This window comes from Prunus persica, chromosome G1 (genome assembly GCF_000346465.2).
Source record: "Prunus persica cultivar Lovell chromosome G1, Prunus_persica_NCBIv2, whole genome shotgun sequence".
Taxonomy (NCBI): domain Eukaryota; kingdom Viridiplantae; phylum Streptophyta; class Magnoliopsida; order Rosales; family Rosaceae; genus Prunus; species Prunus persica.
In genome coordinates, this window is record NC_034009.1 from 44,255,346 (window position 1) to 44,271,630 (window position 16,285).

General features: G+C 35.8%; 1 protein-coding gene and 1 non-coding gene across 2 annotated transcripts; both read right to left on the reverse strand.

Moving 5' to 3' along the window:
• On the reverse strand, window positions 100-3,559 carry LOC18793857 (probable beta-1,4-xylosyltransferase IRX9H). Its single transcript, XM_007222664.2, has 4 exons — window positions 2,253-3,559; window positions 1,040-1,289; window positions 712-928; window positions 100-502 (listed from the first exon to the last, which is right to left on the reverse strand). The coding sequence occupies exons 1-3, from the start codon at window positions 3,062-3,064 to the stop codon at window positions 758-760; spliced, it is 1,233 nt and encodes a 410-aa protein (XP_007222726.1). The 5' UTR covers window positions 3,065-3,559; the 3' UTR covers window positions 100-502; window positions 712-757.
• Window positions 12,867-12,950, reverse strand: TRNAL-CAA. The gene has a single exon. It is a non-coding gene; the product is annotated as a tRNA-Leu (tRNA).

A 16,285-nucleotide genomic window follows, 5' to 3' on the forward strand; every position in this document is an offset into this window, starting at 1 on the left:
GTTAGGTTGATTTATTCAACCCATCAACTTCAAATGATAATTGTGTTCCCATACGAAGTAACAAACAAAATGCTAGAGTTGAATTTTAGATCCCAACAGGAAGGAGAATGCCAAAAGCAGAACGGTTTTTACTTGAATATGTGAACCTATTTTAGGACAAGCCCTTTTGCTTGATTGGGTAAAATACAAGTATGGGATCCATAACAAACCTAACCCCTACCCTATTTTGGTGGGGTGTACGAACTGTTCTGAATATTAAGCAATTTGAAAAGAACAAAGAAACGATATCAAACACCAAGAAATCTACAACAAAAACGAAATTTCGTTTCTGTAAAAGAATATCATGCAGGGAAAAAAAAAATCTACAAACAAAAACCGTAAATCTTCTGTTTGTTTGTCGTTGCCTGTCGGGTTCTACTAGGCTGCTTAAATGCTTTGATTGTACCAAAATCAAGCAATGATCTATTCAGGGGCAGAGAACCACCAACATGAAATTCGAGAACTGTCACAAAAATGTACTTATATTAGATAATTTATTCTACAATGTTAAATGGTGTTTATGGCAGTAGAGATAAAACTACCATATGAACCTTTTAATTGATTGTGTTTACTGATAATTACTTGCATACATATGGCATAAGGGAGTCTTGAGCATGAGGTACATTATTTTCAAAATTCAATTTTGAATTCTAGAGAATCAAAATTTCATACCTTTCTCCCGCTATAGGAATCAAACTTGCACGGTTAGTGAGTTCTATCATTTAATGGGGAGAACAATATCTAGGTTCTTCTGAAGTTGCCAGCCTTTGGGATAAACAAGACTATGAGCTTGCAAATGCAGATGCCAGTTCATTACTTTTGAACAACCAGTTGGCATACTTTCCATTTGTCTTTCATCTTCCACAACTTGTTCTATAAAAGTGGTTTCCTGAAGATGAAAAGGAAGAGCAATGTCAGTGCATGAAAAATAATTGAGAAGCAAGAAAAATTAAGACGATATCGCAAATGACTCAAACAAATGGGATGATATGACCCGTACTTGGAAACCCTCCTTCACTGTGTCTAATTGTCGAATTGGAACATAAGTGGGGCGGTGCCATCTCTTTGGATCCCACAATATTGTGCTATTAAAAGCAAATCCGGACATATCAACATGAAACCTACGGAGTCTCTTGCTTTTCTCATTGGTGTGCCATCCAATTACTTGGGTCCCATTGCATACTGGACCTTCTAATATAGCCTTGTTTTTGCTTTGTGCTAACATAGCAACTGGCCAAGTTCCGAAACGGCTTCAAAACAGATCAAAGCATGAATTAGCTGTAGAGTTTTTTCTTTCTTTTTTCAAAGGCAGGCAGGGCAGCATAAATTCATCAAGATTGAAGTTGGCATTTGTAACATTCTGCAAACACGTTCAGACACTAACAGCACATAGAGAAGCCAACTTGTAGAATGAACGAAATGGTGCTCATGAAAACCAATATGTGACGGTTTCTCAAAGAGACAGAAGTAACTCAGTAATTGTTGTTGTATTCACTCTCCTTTGAACAGAATGGTCCAAAGAGGCAACTCTCTTTACTTTTCCCATCTTTCAACCAAGGCGGGCTTAGAGAAAATTTGTGGGCTTTCTTTACTCGCCTATTAAAATCATGTGATATACAAAACTACATTCACATCTCTCAAGCTAAACAATTTTTTTTTTATGAACCAGTGGGAGGAACCCCAAACAAACAACAACCTACTCAAGCTAAACAATTTAATTTAGTGAAAGAGATCAAAATATGGTACAAGAAAGATAAGAAGAAAAAAAGGGAAGGGCCTTGAATAAAAATCATAAAATTGACCAAAGCAAGAAGACACAATCATAAAAATCCACTACCTAAACGATCATAGTACTGGTAAATTGTACATGTTCGTTTGTAGATATGAAGAAATGTGGGAAGCTATATGAAATCTATCAACTAAAGCAAATTCTAACAAAATGAAGTTTAGTGAAGGGAAAGAGTAGCACCAGCTACCATTCTTCAGTACAAAAATATTCGAACCAGAGATGCAAGAAAGCCATGAAATAGAAATAAAAAATAAAAAAAAAGACCCGAGTAGCTCCAATTGCTAAAATTGCAATAACAGACCAATTTAACAGAGAAACCAGGAAAACCACCATTCCAAAACAAGCAAGTGAAGCAAACACAAACACCAACAGAAGCAAAAGTGATTAAAATGAGTGAAATGAGCTCAATTTAGAAGATATCTACCTAATGTCTCTCAAGCGATCAAACAAGTCGAGCGAGTATATATTGTCATCATCAGCAAAGTACACAATGCCATCAAGTGTATGCCTTTCAATGTGCTCCAACGCCGTGTTCCTCTGATACACGCCTCGGTCCTTCGCGCTCGTCAAGTTGTTGCCACACACCAAATGCCTATACATCACGCTGCTCTTCCTCAAAATCTCGGCGGTCTCAAACGACGCCGCTTTGTTCTCTACCACAATCCAAAGCAGCGGCGGAGGTACAAGCCTCAGCAGCTGCCCCAACCTGTTCAAGAAATAGGCCTGCAGCGCGCGGTTGTACGTCGGCGTCACAATAATCAGCTGCTTCCTCGGCACCAACTCCCCTCTACTCTCCACCACGCCGAGGCTCACGTCGACGACGAGATCCTCCCTCCGTTTTACGACGCGATCCGTGTTGTCGTTGTCGAACTGCACATTAACGTGCGAAGGCTTGATGTCGAAATTGAAGCTCCGGCCTCGAATCTCTTCATCGTCGTCCACGTGGCCGAACGGCAACAGACCGAGCAAAAACCCTAAGAAGAAGAAGAGCAAGCACCTGTAGAACACTCGACGCCATTGCTGGCCTTTGCGATTAGGTCGGTGGAAAAGAACTCCGGCGACGAAGCGCCGGATGGTGACGGTGAAGGCGAGAATCGCCGACGGAAAAGGGGGTGAATATCTGGAGCTGGACAGAAGCTTCGGCGACGGCGATTGTACCGAAAATGGAGACCCGACGCCGTTCACGTACGGCCGGTCTCTGAACGCCGGCGATAGAGTTCGCCGGATCGACGCCATTGATCGATCTCCGACAAAAAACCCTCAGAGGCGTAACATGGTCGAAATCCAAATCCCTCTCTCAAATCCACTAAATCAGATTCAAAACTCCAAAATATTAAAAAATAATAAAAACAAACTTAGAAAGAAAAAAAATGTTCGGGGAAAATGAAGTCGGGTCGGGCTTGGAAATGGAAATGGTAATCGGGTCTGGTGCGGTGGACTGAGAAGATTGTAGGGACAGTGGAATTTGTAGGCTTTGAAAAAAAAAATTGCAGAAACAGAGGGGTGTGTGGGTTTGGTTAAGCACTTTGAGGAGCAGCAGCGAAGTTGGGTTTGGGTGGGTCTTTTTTACCGCGGACGGGTTTGTGTGTTGGCGCGTTTTGATTGGCGGAGGAGGGAGGAGCTCCGTTTCTTTATTTTAAGCTACGTGTGGTGCGGCCATTGAGTAGTCAACACGTACGCAGCTGTGGTCAAAGGTGTACGCACTTGTGTATATATTTATCTGAATTGTTGTCGGAGAGAGGGTGTAATGATGTGGTAATTATTGCGTATGTTTGGGTTCCGATGGTTTTTCAGTACTATATCTGAAGTAACTAACTTTCCAATTTTACCATGGGAATTTTCTTTCCTTGAAAGGTGATTTGTGAGCTTCCTTAGAGAAAACTACATGTTCGATTTCTTGATTTGAGAGCTTCATTAGATGCCAAAGCCAGACAGCAAGCATAATCATCAATACCAGTATCAAAAAGGGCTCCTAGCAATCGGCAAATTACCTCTGTCGTTATTAAAACGAGAAAGAGAAAGCGCCCCCAAGAGAAAGAGTATACCACTCAATTCCTTCCCATACCGAAGTATCCAGTACAATCTCCTTTCTACTAGGGCCCGTTTGGTTCATAGGAAAGGAGACTTGAGGATGCGAAATCAATTGTTTTCTCATATTTGGTGAGTCTATGCATAAGAAATGATTGCCTAGCACATAGAAAAGTAAGGGGGAATGTGAAGCCCTCCTTCCAACTTGGGTTTTGTTTTCCCTCCTTATGAGAAAGTTTGGGAAAATTTGAGAAAATGAGCCAACATTCAATGCACATTTTTCATGACCATTTAGTCCCCATTAATAATTTAGAATTACAATATATCATTAAAAGCAATCTTTTTTTATTTGATTTAATATGGGTATAATTGAAAAATTATACAAACTTTGTTTTCCATTTCTACTCAAAACAAATATGGGAAAAGAAATAAAGTGAAATCTCCTGGTTATTTTCTCGGCATTACCAAACATGGGAAATGAATCTTTCATTTCTCATCCCTTGGGAAATGATGTTGGAAGTGATTTCCCCTCAAATTCGTTCCGTGAATCAAACGGGTCCTAGGAGTCCAACACCCAAACTCTGTGAAAATCAAATCTTGGCTTCTCCTCCAACAAGTAACCCCTAATCCTCAAGAAAGTAGAACCCCAAAGCTATGAGATAGATCTAACCAAATCAGAGAAGATCCAACACACAATCAAGGTAGAATTCTGAGTCATGGGTATGGGCAATAGCGGATTCAGGAATATTTACAGGGGTGGGCTATTTATTTATTTTTTTGTTGGGATCAATTATAAACCCTAATTTTAAACAAATAAATATATCAAAAGCAAGTACGAATCCAATTTTATAACGAGCATTCATATCTGGCATATCAATGTCATGACTTTTGCAAAATGGTTCCACGTTCTCTGAAAAAATAGATGAAATGTACAATAGTGAAGTGAAAGAAGAGTCTATGATTCCTCTTGCCTCCTTATCAAGTTCAATGAGATGAAAATAGAGAGTTTTGGTAGCAGAGAGAAAAGAGAACAGAGAAGCCAAGCTTACTTTAATTCCTTCCTTATTGAAATTCCCACCATTTCTTTTGTATTAAATATCTCATATTGTGGAAAGGACTCACTAGTGTAATGGTTTGAAGTATTTACTCTCTCAGGCAAGGTGAATGTGCTGATATTAAAATAAGAAAAGACATGCATACGTGGGCTAATAGCCTAATATTTATATGCTGCAGTGGTGGGCTAATTGTTATTGTAGTAGAAATAACCTTACAAAATTCACATAAACCCAAAAAAAAAAACCCCAAAAAACTGGGGTTAGATTAACCATGCCAACAACATGGAAGAACAAAAAATTGGAAGGGAAAAGCTCTCCACAACATAACCGTGGTTTTTTTGGGGGGGGGGTTTGTGGAGAGGAGCAGAATCAACCAATCCCTTATTTTTCTGAAGAGATATGGGGGAAAACCTCCCAAATCCAAAAAGAAAACCATTGGGTTGAAGTGTTTTCTGGGTTTTGAAGGGATAAGAGGTTTGAGAGAAATACGGAAGCTTATCATTTCATTGGCTCTCTCCTACTCTCACTTTTTGCTTTCTCTTAATACTTGGTGAGAGTGTCATATGTGGACCTTCATATTAGCTACATGATTTATCTAAATAGTAACTTCACTTAAGTTTAATGAAATAATCATGTGGCTAATATAAAAATTTACATAAGGGTTCTATATATGGCACCCCTCGCTATAGAATTTCGCTAGGAGGGAATATGACTATCAAAATCTAATTTTATTGTCCATCAAGCTCCCAACTGAAAAATGGGTTAGGCCAAAGTTCACACAAGCCCATTCTAGCTTTATCACACAAGCCCATTCCAGCTTTAGCATCTAAAATTCTTGACCCATTGCGGACTCCATGGTTTCAAGTTACGAGTGGGCTAAACTGCCACTGGGCTTGTGAGTATCCTTATTTCACATATAAATTTTCATAAACTTCTATCCCACTATTCTTCAACACAATGAATTCTCTTCCTGCAAAGTTATTTCGTTCATGCCTGTTTGAGTAGGTATGAGTACAACCATGCTACCAAATCAAGAATTTTAAGAGATGGGAACTTATAACTTCGGTCGTAAAACAATTATCTGACACCTAGGGTAAGAGTTCAATTATCACCCACTCTCTTGTCCCAAAGAAAAAGGCTGACAGAGGGGAGGAGGAAGAAGAAGTGCCTCGGTACATGCCTCTATGTTCCCTCCTCTTTTCTCGTCTTTTCTTTTCTATTTGTTTTTTCTTTTGGATTAGTGAATAAAAGTCCCTTGTGATGACTTCGTCAGAGCCATTCCAGATATGAGTTCCCACACATAAACTATTTTTGGCTAATTCCCTCATTCCAATTATTAATTGGTGTCTTTTGGCATGGCATGAAGCATTTGTTGTCATTTAGTAAGTGTTTGCAACTTTATTTGCTCGTATACCCCTTGAAAAGTCAGAATGAGCATCTTTTTGTACTTATTTTGGGTAATTTCCCTCATTCCAATTCTATAATTGGCAGTACAAATACCCAACTATATGCCCTTGTTCATCACATAAACAAACAAAAATGTGATTTTCAAAATGTATGAGATGATCGTATACATATTCCTCTTGTTATTCAACCGTGACCAACTGATCGTACAGATATTTATGTTCTTGGCTTCTACCATTCAAACTCTCTCAATTTTGCTACACCACTGCCAATGGGGTATGCTTCCGTGTGAAAAACAGCCAAGACTAATTCATGTTCCAGGCTCAAATCCATGTCATTTTCTAACTTGTGCATGCCCAACATTGTTAGCGTTTTTGAACAAACAATATATATGACTAAGCTTTGTGCTTTGACTCATGCACTAAAAGCTAGGGTTTGACCACAGCAAACCCTCTCCCAAAAGAATTATAAAGAATGTTTTTTTTAACTACTCTTTGCCTCCACTCCATAGAGTTCATAGCTTCTTGGACTTCTTTCCCACCTCCCCCCTCTCACTTCCCGATTAGTCGTTGTTCAATTAAGAATAACGTACCAATTTTAATTGGAGGAGAGGCCCAACTAACCCTAACAGTCAAACCGCAAAAACATTAACATAAAAGGGTCAAAAACAAATGTCAACCCCACTATTAAGTTGGAGAGAGAGAGTGGCATCTATTATTTGCCTCCCTTTCATTTCAGATATCAAAGATACTTTCCAATCTTGAAGCATTATGAGGCATTTGCTTGAGCTGCTTTTTGTAGCCCCCTATCATCCACGTGTTGTGCATCAAAGCCACAGTGATGTTGTGTGTCCTCCCATTCATGCGTTTTTATATATATATATTTGGAAAGGAAAAATAAATGGGAAAAGAAAAAAGAGGTTTGTAGTATTTGATTTCACATTTTGATCAATATTATTATTTATTTTTGGTAATATTCTACTGAGTTTGGTGGTTCGATTTGTACTGAATTGCAGTTAAGTTCAAATTAATTTTTATGAATTTTACTATTCAAGAAGGGACTTGTAAAACATAATACGTTAGACTATTATCTAATTTAATAAATTCAACCGCTTCATGTTAATTGAAATAATCAAACTCAGACTAATACGATCCACCAAACTTGACCTTATTACGGCCTAATCGAGAATGGTGGGAAAGAGAAGTGCGTGCGTGGCTCATCTTCTATCACAACTAAACTTCTTATCACCGTTTTATAAATTGACACGACGTTATAAAATGGTGTGCTATAGTGAGAAACACAAAGTGGGCCAACAAAGACCAACAATTTTTGGGAGTTTATTGAAACATTCCAAGATGATGGGTCGGTTCTTATCTGGAGAAACTGAAAACATAATCATCTATAAGAGACAAAGGAGAAAGAGCCTCCCCACCCACCCCTTATTTTATTTTCAAACTTCCATGGTCCTGTAGCTCACGTTGCCCTACAAAAGACTGTTTGTTCCCTTTGAGTGTACCATGCCCCACTATAAAATAAAAAACCCTACAACGTGTAGGCCCCTTAGTGGATGTTTTAGTGAAAATAATAATAGATAAAAGCAGGTAAGAGAGAGAGAGAGAGAGAGAGAGAGAGAGAGAGAGAGAGAGCTAAAATGGTCCATGCAAAGCAGAGCACCATGCAGGGGACCCCTATGGAAAATCCATTACGGCACTGCAGTCTGTTCTTGAAAGAAACACGATTGGCATCTTTGAATGTTGCACGATCGAAGTTTTTTGGATTTTTATATATTGAGTAGGGTGCTTCTGGTCAGCACGGCAATGCTATATATTATGGTATAGTCTGTCGAAAGCTATATAGGGTTTGTGCTTGTGGGTACAGCAAGAGAGTGGGGAGTGCACGGGTGGAGCTCCCATGGCTTTTCCCTTTATGCATTATATAATTTTTCACTTTTCAAATATATATATATATATAAATATATATAAATTTTTTCTTATGGGGACGTTCAGACGTTATTACCATATCGAATGTCATGTATTTTCTACTACTTCTTGTTTTCTTTCTTATTTACAATAACATCCACATAATAATAACATCCGGACGTCCACATGGTTATATATATCCATTTCATGAACATGAAATTCTATACAGATATTACCTCCTACTAATGTACAATTAGGGGTTAAGTAATGAAATACTTAAGCTATACATATATACATTTGAATGTATTTATGCTTGTGTATGTGGTCTTTTTCTTTCCTTCTTCTTTCATATGTGTCCATTAGAAAATGAGGATTCGAACATCATATATAAGTATAAATGCTTTTAACTACTGAAGTTATAAGGCCCCGCTATAAGATTGCGCTTATGGAGAGATATTATAAAGAGATAAGGAAATACACGAGATTTGGAAGAATTGTAAAGTACCAAAACTAAAGACCAAAAGAGGCCATTATGTAAGTGATAGAGTATAGGATGATCTATGAGAGCATTTCCACCCATTTGTCATGGTAAAAGATAAGGGGAGGCAAGAGTTGTTACTATTCACATGAATAGTGCTCGCTCTAGTAATTTTATTTTTTTTGTTTTCCACCCATTGCCATGGCAATCCAAGAACAACCACTATTCACATGAGATATACGGAGATGAATTTGTATCTAGTTTTGGTGTGGGAAATGACTAATATGGCTAGGTATTTATAATATAAAAAAATTCTAAAATTTTTGGTTTTTTTTTTCTTTCAATTTTTATTATTATTTAAATTGACTGCTGACGTCACAATGACATCAACATTAAGTCATCTTGTCTCGGCAGTAGCCCAAGCAAGTCTTGCCTTAGATCTTGTCCGGGCTTGTGAAATCCAGCGCTTAACTTGGCAAGCTTTGGTCACTGAAAACGGGATTAGGGGCCTAAAGGTCTTGCCCGGACTAGGCCCTCCCGCTGGAACTGCTCTAAGGTGTTATGTGTCTTTGACAAACCAATACTTTTTTTTTGGGTCAATGACAAACTAGTACTTAATTAGTTCTTTTCTTCGTGTTGTATATTGACAAGTGGTAGTTCTTTGTTGGAAGTTTGGATATTGGGCTCCACCTAGTTGTGTCTACATCGAGCATGTTTCGAAGGGTGCAAGTCTTGTGTCAGTCCAATTATATGTCATGTAATGGTTTCAGTCGTAAAGGTATTAGAGTATATGGATACCATGAATATAATGTTTAGAGTCGTCTAATTATACTCCAGCAAATAGATGACTACAATATTGTATTTCATAAACGCTGATATTTTCTTAAAGTTCTTATAAAATTAATATTATTTCTTTACACGTTTGACTTGCATTGTTGTGCAAAAGGCTCTCTGTATTTGTATGATTAGTAGCAAGTTCAAGTAAGAAGACGTTGTGTGACGCAAGATTTGAGGTATGATTAATTATGATTAATTTATTTAATTGATAATTTGATACGCATTTTGATTAGATTAATTGGTATTGATTTTGGTTAGATTAAGAGTATTTAAAAAATATATATATTTTAAAGCCTTTAGCCTTTTAAATATTGTACTTTTGCTGAAAAATTTCTAAATCCGCCATTGATGATCACTATTAACAACACGAGAATAAACCACTGCATTGCCACATGTTCATTACAACAAAGGGCACATATTCAAAGTGGCTACAGTGAAATGAATATGAATGAGTCACGGATTACGTCATTATGTCAATTAGTAGGAAATAGAGGTTTTTTGAGTCAATATTAATCCCCATTTTCTCACTCCTTATATGTTTGTCTTCCTCAATCCATCTATTTATCACAAAGATGTCAATTGCGAACTCATTTCCAAACAAATTAAACACTTGAGCTTAGTGGTTTTCTAACCAGAATTAAGAGTAAAACCCATGTAAGAAAGTACAAGCCAGTAATTTTACTCGTAACAAAAAAAGATGGAGCAAAAAAAAACAATGACAATGACAATGACATTGACAATGAATGTAAGTACAGGGTAAAAGTTGCTGCGGCTACAAAGCCAATGGATAAGAATTAGGCCATAGCTAGGTCAGAATTCTACTGTAAATCACGACTTTCGGGAAGTGTTTTTTTTCCATGTGGAGGCATAAACAGAGGGGTCGGTGGGTCACCCTCACCGATGGAGATGTACAAAATGTACACCCTTTTTATATAATTTGTCTGTCTAGGGCATTTTGGCGTACAAGAAAAAAAAAAGGAAATAAATCTATATGAGTTGGCGTTTGACACAAATTAAAGCCATTCTTGTGCTTGCCTTCCTTTCTTTGCCTAGAGCAGAAAAGGTCCTTATTCTCTCAATACTTGTTATGATAAAAGCATTCATCCATTTCATGTAGTGGCCACTGCCCCAATAAAGCCTTTAATTTCCTTTCACTTATACCACCAACGGCCCTCTCTCTCTCTCTCTCTCTCTGGGAGGGTGGTTTTTGATTAGACACTTATGTTCTTAATTTTCCACATTAAGCAATTAACTTCTTTAATTAAGCAAACAACCAAGTAAAGGAATTTGATTTCTTTAATTAATCCTTGTTTACCAACTTTTTTGTTGTTGCTTGTTGTTTGAATTAATTCCTTCGGTGCAATGCAATGAAAACCCTACCACTAATTCATTGGGGCGGTTTGATTTTGCCATGTTTCTTATTAGTCCTTTTCTTAATCCATGGAAAATTGTTCTTTTGGCACATAATGTGATGCCATTGGCTACTTAACTTAACAAAAGTAGTCTGAGATGCCCGACACGTGTCGAATTGTCGACGGTCTCCAAAAAATAAATACATATTATATATTTATGAAATGTACGTGGCCTGAATTTGTTCGATTCCAATTTCCATTTTCACTATGATGGGTTGGACAATGATGGTTTTGATTGATAATATCCCAGCAATATATTTGTAAGCAGATTCCCTTGCAAAAAGAATACCATTTTTAAAAGGCTTAAAAGATGAGGAACACCATGCATGCTTTGATTGAAGATAATATATGTTTAAGGAAAGCACAACTATATAAAATAAATACAAAACAAATCCCACTTATGTTTTCTACAATATATTGTTCTTAATGTGGGTGAAAACTTTTTTGAGCTGATTTGGCAATCTACATTTATAAAATGGGGCTTTATTTTTATTTAATTTCTTACATAAGCGATATGAGATTCTTCTTGATCACTTGAATTGCAAGTCCCTTCCATTTTATAAACGATCCCTAGAACACCTAAGGTCAAGCAGTGAGGTGTCTGCTAAGAGTGTAAAGAAAACCCTAACAATATAGGCCCTTTCACAAGTGTCACTAAAGCGAGGTGGAATGCCTCTGCTTTTTTAGGTCAATGACATGCTATCCAATAGCTAGCCATTATTTAAAGAAAATATTTATCTCTTTATCAAATAAGTAGAATTTTATATATTCCTGTCAATAGTAGTTTGATATGTGTGTATAAAATTTTTTTTAAATATTTTTAATAAATTATTTTTACATATATATCAAACTGTGATTCTTAATGTGAATTTAAAATTAGTCTAGAGATAATGGACCTAGGCTTACCTGAGATGCTCTTAGGATTATATAAATTATTTTATTAGTCATTATATTACTTGGACATCCAGGTGGCTACTTATGATTTTGACAAATGTATGATTTTATTTAGACATACCATTTGAATAATAAATTAGTATGTGCCACGATGTTTAGTCAACACAAATTATAACATGTGTGCTAAGTCAAGAATTCATCATTTACAATTTGAGGTTTATATACAGATAAATTTTACACGTTGTCTTACTGTCATCAAATATTGTCTCCACTTAGAAAGAATTCAGACTTACTTTCAACTTCTTATTCATTGTATATGCGAGTCAAATTGAACACGGCTGATTAGTTTTGACATAAATACAAAATAAAATAACACAAACCAAACATGCATGATCGGTCAACGAGGCTCAAACACAGGTCAATTGAGAAAATATGAATAAATTAAAGGATTTTTATCACAAAGTGGTGCTTGAAACTTTTAAAAGTCTTCATTTTAGTTTTCAAACTTTTAAATTAATTAATGTGGTTTTTTATTTTTTGGTCTCTATTATCGTATTTTGATAAATTTTTTGATAAAATTGATTACATATGATTACGTGATCCTAACTTTAAAGAGATATTATCATCTAAATATAGCTTATTTTAGTCCTACAACACATGTTTTACTCAATAAGACCATATTATCTCCATTTAGGGCTTCACATTTAGAGTCACATCGACGAGAGCATATAGCCTTGTTGAGCAAAATATGTGAGTTTTATTTTGTATCTTGGATATCCCCTTTAAAGTTGATTAATTTGAAAGTTAAAGGACTCAAATTTGGAATTGTAAAAAATTTAAAAACCATTCGTGATAAAAACCCTAAATTAAATACTATTGCATTATTGTTTGTATATTCTAAAATTTTATGATTGATTTAATCCCCTTGGATCGGAACCCATCTAATCTTTTCCTCTTTTTCTTTCTATAAAATATATATATATATATAAACATAAAAAAATACAAGTAAAATGTCAGAAGTGGGATTTGAACCCACGCCCTCGTTAGAGGACCAGAACTTGAGTCTGGCGCCTTAGACCACTCGGCCATCCTGACTAGGTCATGTTTATGATAATCCGCGCATCTTTTGGTACAAGTACCGAGTGGTTGGGAACAGACAAACATAAATTCTACTTTCGTTTTCGATTGCTATCAGTCTTTGAATTTACTTGAACAAATGAAAATGACACAATCAGCATATATTTTTTAGGAGTATCAAGTTCCACCAAATGAAACGTCATGGATGATCAATACTTATTTTGTCCAAATTTGATATGTTTTTGGTCATTACTTTCCATTATTTTAATCCCACTATTTCATGTTAGGTTTAAATAAACCCTTGCATTGTGGTTGCCAAATACATATATAAAAGTACACTTTACCAAGTTAAATCATGTCGGTATCTTCCCCAAAAACAGGAAAAATAATAAGTTTTATTTTGTGGGTATCTGAGCAAAGATGCACGTACTGAAAATGAAGTTTCACAATGACCTAAAAGATTTATTATTATTTTTTTTAATAAAGAAAAAGACAGAATATGATTTTCCAGCTTGCAACCCAATTTGGGGGTTATTAATTCCCACTACGAAATCTAAGAAATATATATATATATATACGTATACCACCCATTATAAAGACAATTGCTTGCCACTGAGTGCATGATGTTCGTGGAGTAATACTAGGATGGCTAGATAGATAGAGAAGTTTATCCTATAGAAACAAGATAAGAGGGAAGCTGATTATGAGAAGTGGCTTCAAGCACTAGCTGCTGGAAATTGCCATACCAAAAAACCTAAAAGATCACAGACGAAAAGATAACAAACATTTTTTATGGCCTTACGTGCGCCACTTAAAATCATTAGCAAATTGGGATGTTGTTGGAAGGGATGTTGCTGGAAGCTTTGTTCATGGTTCATTATTTACGGTTTAGGGTTTAGGACAAAAAAGTATAAAAAAAAGGGCTTATGAACAAAAGTGCTTCTTATTAAAGTCATCTCAAATGAGTTCTAAAATCGATTTTGATTTGAAGAAATAAATATAAATATGCTTTTGTAAGGATTCTAATCCCAATTAATCATTAGCAAGTGGGGTTTTCCCTTCCCTATATTGTCCTCACATGATCTCTCCCTTGTCTTTGTGTGCATGTTTCTATGTTGAAGACATGAATTAAATTATGGAAATCAATTTAACTGGAATTGTTCTTAATCCATAATGTTTGTTTCCAAGCTTGTTTGATTTCTGTTTTTATTTTTTGAAAAGCAAATGGAAGGAAGGTAGCTAGGCAGGATTATGATGGGTTGTGGGGAGTGGGAAACTGGTAATGCAGAGCCACTACTGTACCAAATTTTTGTCATCTGAGAAGTAGACAGAGGCAATAATAGCTGGATTTTGTTTCTTCAATTAGAATCTGGGGCCCCCCCACACCCCATCCAATGCACCTCATACTTCTCTACTACCAATTATTGTCATCATTTTACATCTCTCTCTCTCTCTCTCTCTCTCTCTCTCTCTCTCTCTCTCTCTCTCTCTCTCTCTCTCTCTCGTGTTATGCTAAGGTTTTTGTTTCCTTGTCCCCTTTGTGTAATTTCTTCATGATGATTGAGTTTTTGGCATAAACAATGATGTTATAAGCAAAGTGGTGCTGAGTTACAATCACTTATGATAGAGAGTGTTTTAAATTGAAAATAGAAAAAACAAAAACAAAAAACAAAAAAGAAGCAAAAAAATATATAAAAGATTTAGATGCATGCATGAAAAAGATTTTTGCATGTTCTAAAAATGATCTGAAGCAGACTGTAACAAGAGAAAAAGAATTATGAGATCAGATTACTGTAAATTTAACTTATACGTTTAGTCCTTTTTGAAAGATTCTAATATTTTAAGACCCTGCTTATGTTTTGTTTAAAAGAAAAAGTATACCAATAAATCTCCTTTTTTATTTTAAATGGTAAAGTGAATATATAATTCAAATACAATTTTCCAAAAGCCTTTAAGAGTTTGTGACTTTGGAAATGAAAACTAATTTCAACTTCTTTCTTCTTCTTAGAAAATGAATATTCTATACTTCCATGTTTTCTTAAAGGTAATATTATTAGATGTGAATTTCAACCCATGAAGATGTCCAAGATCTTTTCAACTATTATGTACCGCTTTCATTTTTCAATGTGGGATAAACTCTCGACGCATAAAATAAACAAGACACGTTAGATATTCTGCTTATATATATATTTATATATATAGTATGTTTATATTTAATTAGATCTCTCTAAACAACTATATTTTGGTAATGAAGTATAGAATCTGCATAGGAAAAATATAAGTAATAATGAGTGTGAAAGATGCTAATTTCCCTTTTTAGGCAGCAAAGTTTTTGCCTTATTGGGAATACACCAAGAAGAAAAAGGTGCAAAGATCCTCTTTGCTGCGGCTCAGGAACAACCGACAATCAAACCATTTTCTCTCTCTCTATCTCTCTTGCTCTCTCTCTCATCTCTCTCAAAACATGCATGACCAACAAAAGGAAAACTAATTTAAATATTTTTACTCAACATAGTACAATGTTTAATACAACTAAGAAAAAAGAAAAGAAAATCCAGAAAGGTGATTGGAGATGTTGGTATTTATTTTTAACCGCCATACAAAAATATAATGATTTTGGTTTGATGATAATAGTGGCCCATTTTGGCACTTTCTCAATAGTGGGTTTAACTTCATACATAGTTTAACTTTCTTGCTTAAGTGGATAATCTTGTTTAAACCCCCCATCTTAATTTGGGGTCTGGTTTTCTACACCTAGAAAGTAAAAACAAGTTTATCTTTTTAGAATGCCAAGTGGAAGCAACTGGTCGAGAAATTTGCTAAAGGCCCTTTGTTTGCTTGAGAAATGACAAGAGCCTATAAGTTGGTTTTGTGTATTGTTTTTCTTCACAAATGGGTAACAACCGTTAGCTAACTTGTGGGCAGGAAACATGTTTGCATGTTTGAGCTTTTTGGCCATGCATTTTCCAACTTGGTGCAAAGTGCAAAACCCATGTAACCAAAACCCACTCTGAGCACTACTCTTTGCTGTCTTCTTCAACCCACTTCATGAACAACACCAAAGACATCACTAGCTAATGACTAGTTAACTCCATTTGAGAGGTACCAAAACTCATGCAAATCCTCTTTTTAGTGTTCTTTCTAGGCCTCTCCTACTTGTGCTAGCTATAAAGGAGGAATGAAAGTGAGGCATGGATTTTTAGGTAAATCTAAATTGATATTGCTATTATAATATAACTAGTGGTGGAGTTTTGTATCTCTTGAAAGTGGCTTTGAAACTATGATCCGTTTAGAGATTTGTTAAGATCCTAATCACATATAAAAATCACTTTAGTAATAAAATTAAAAAGAAA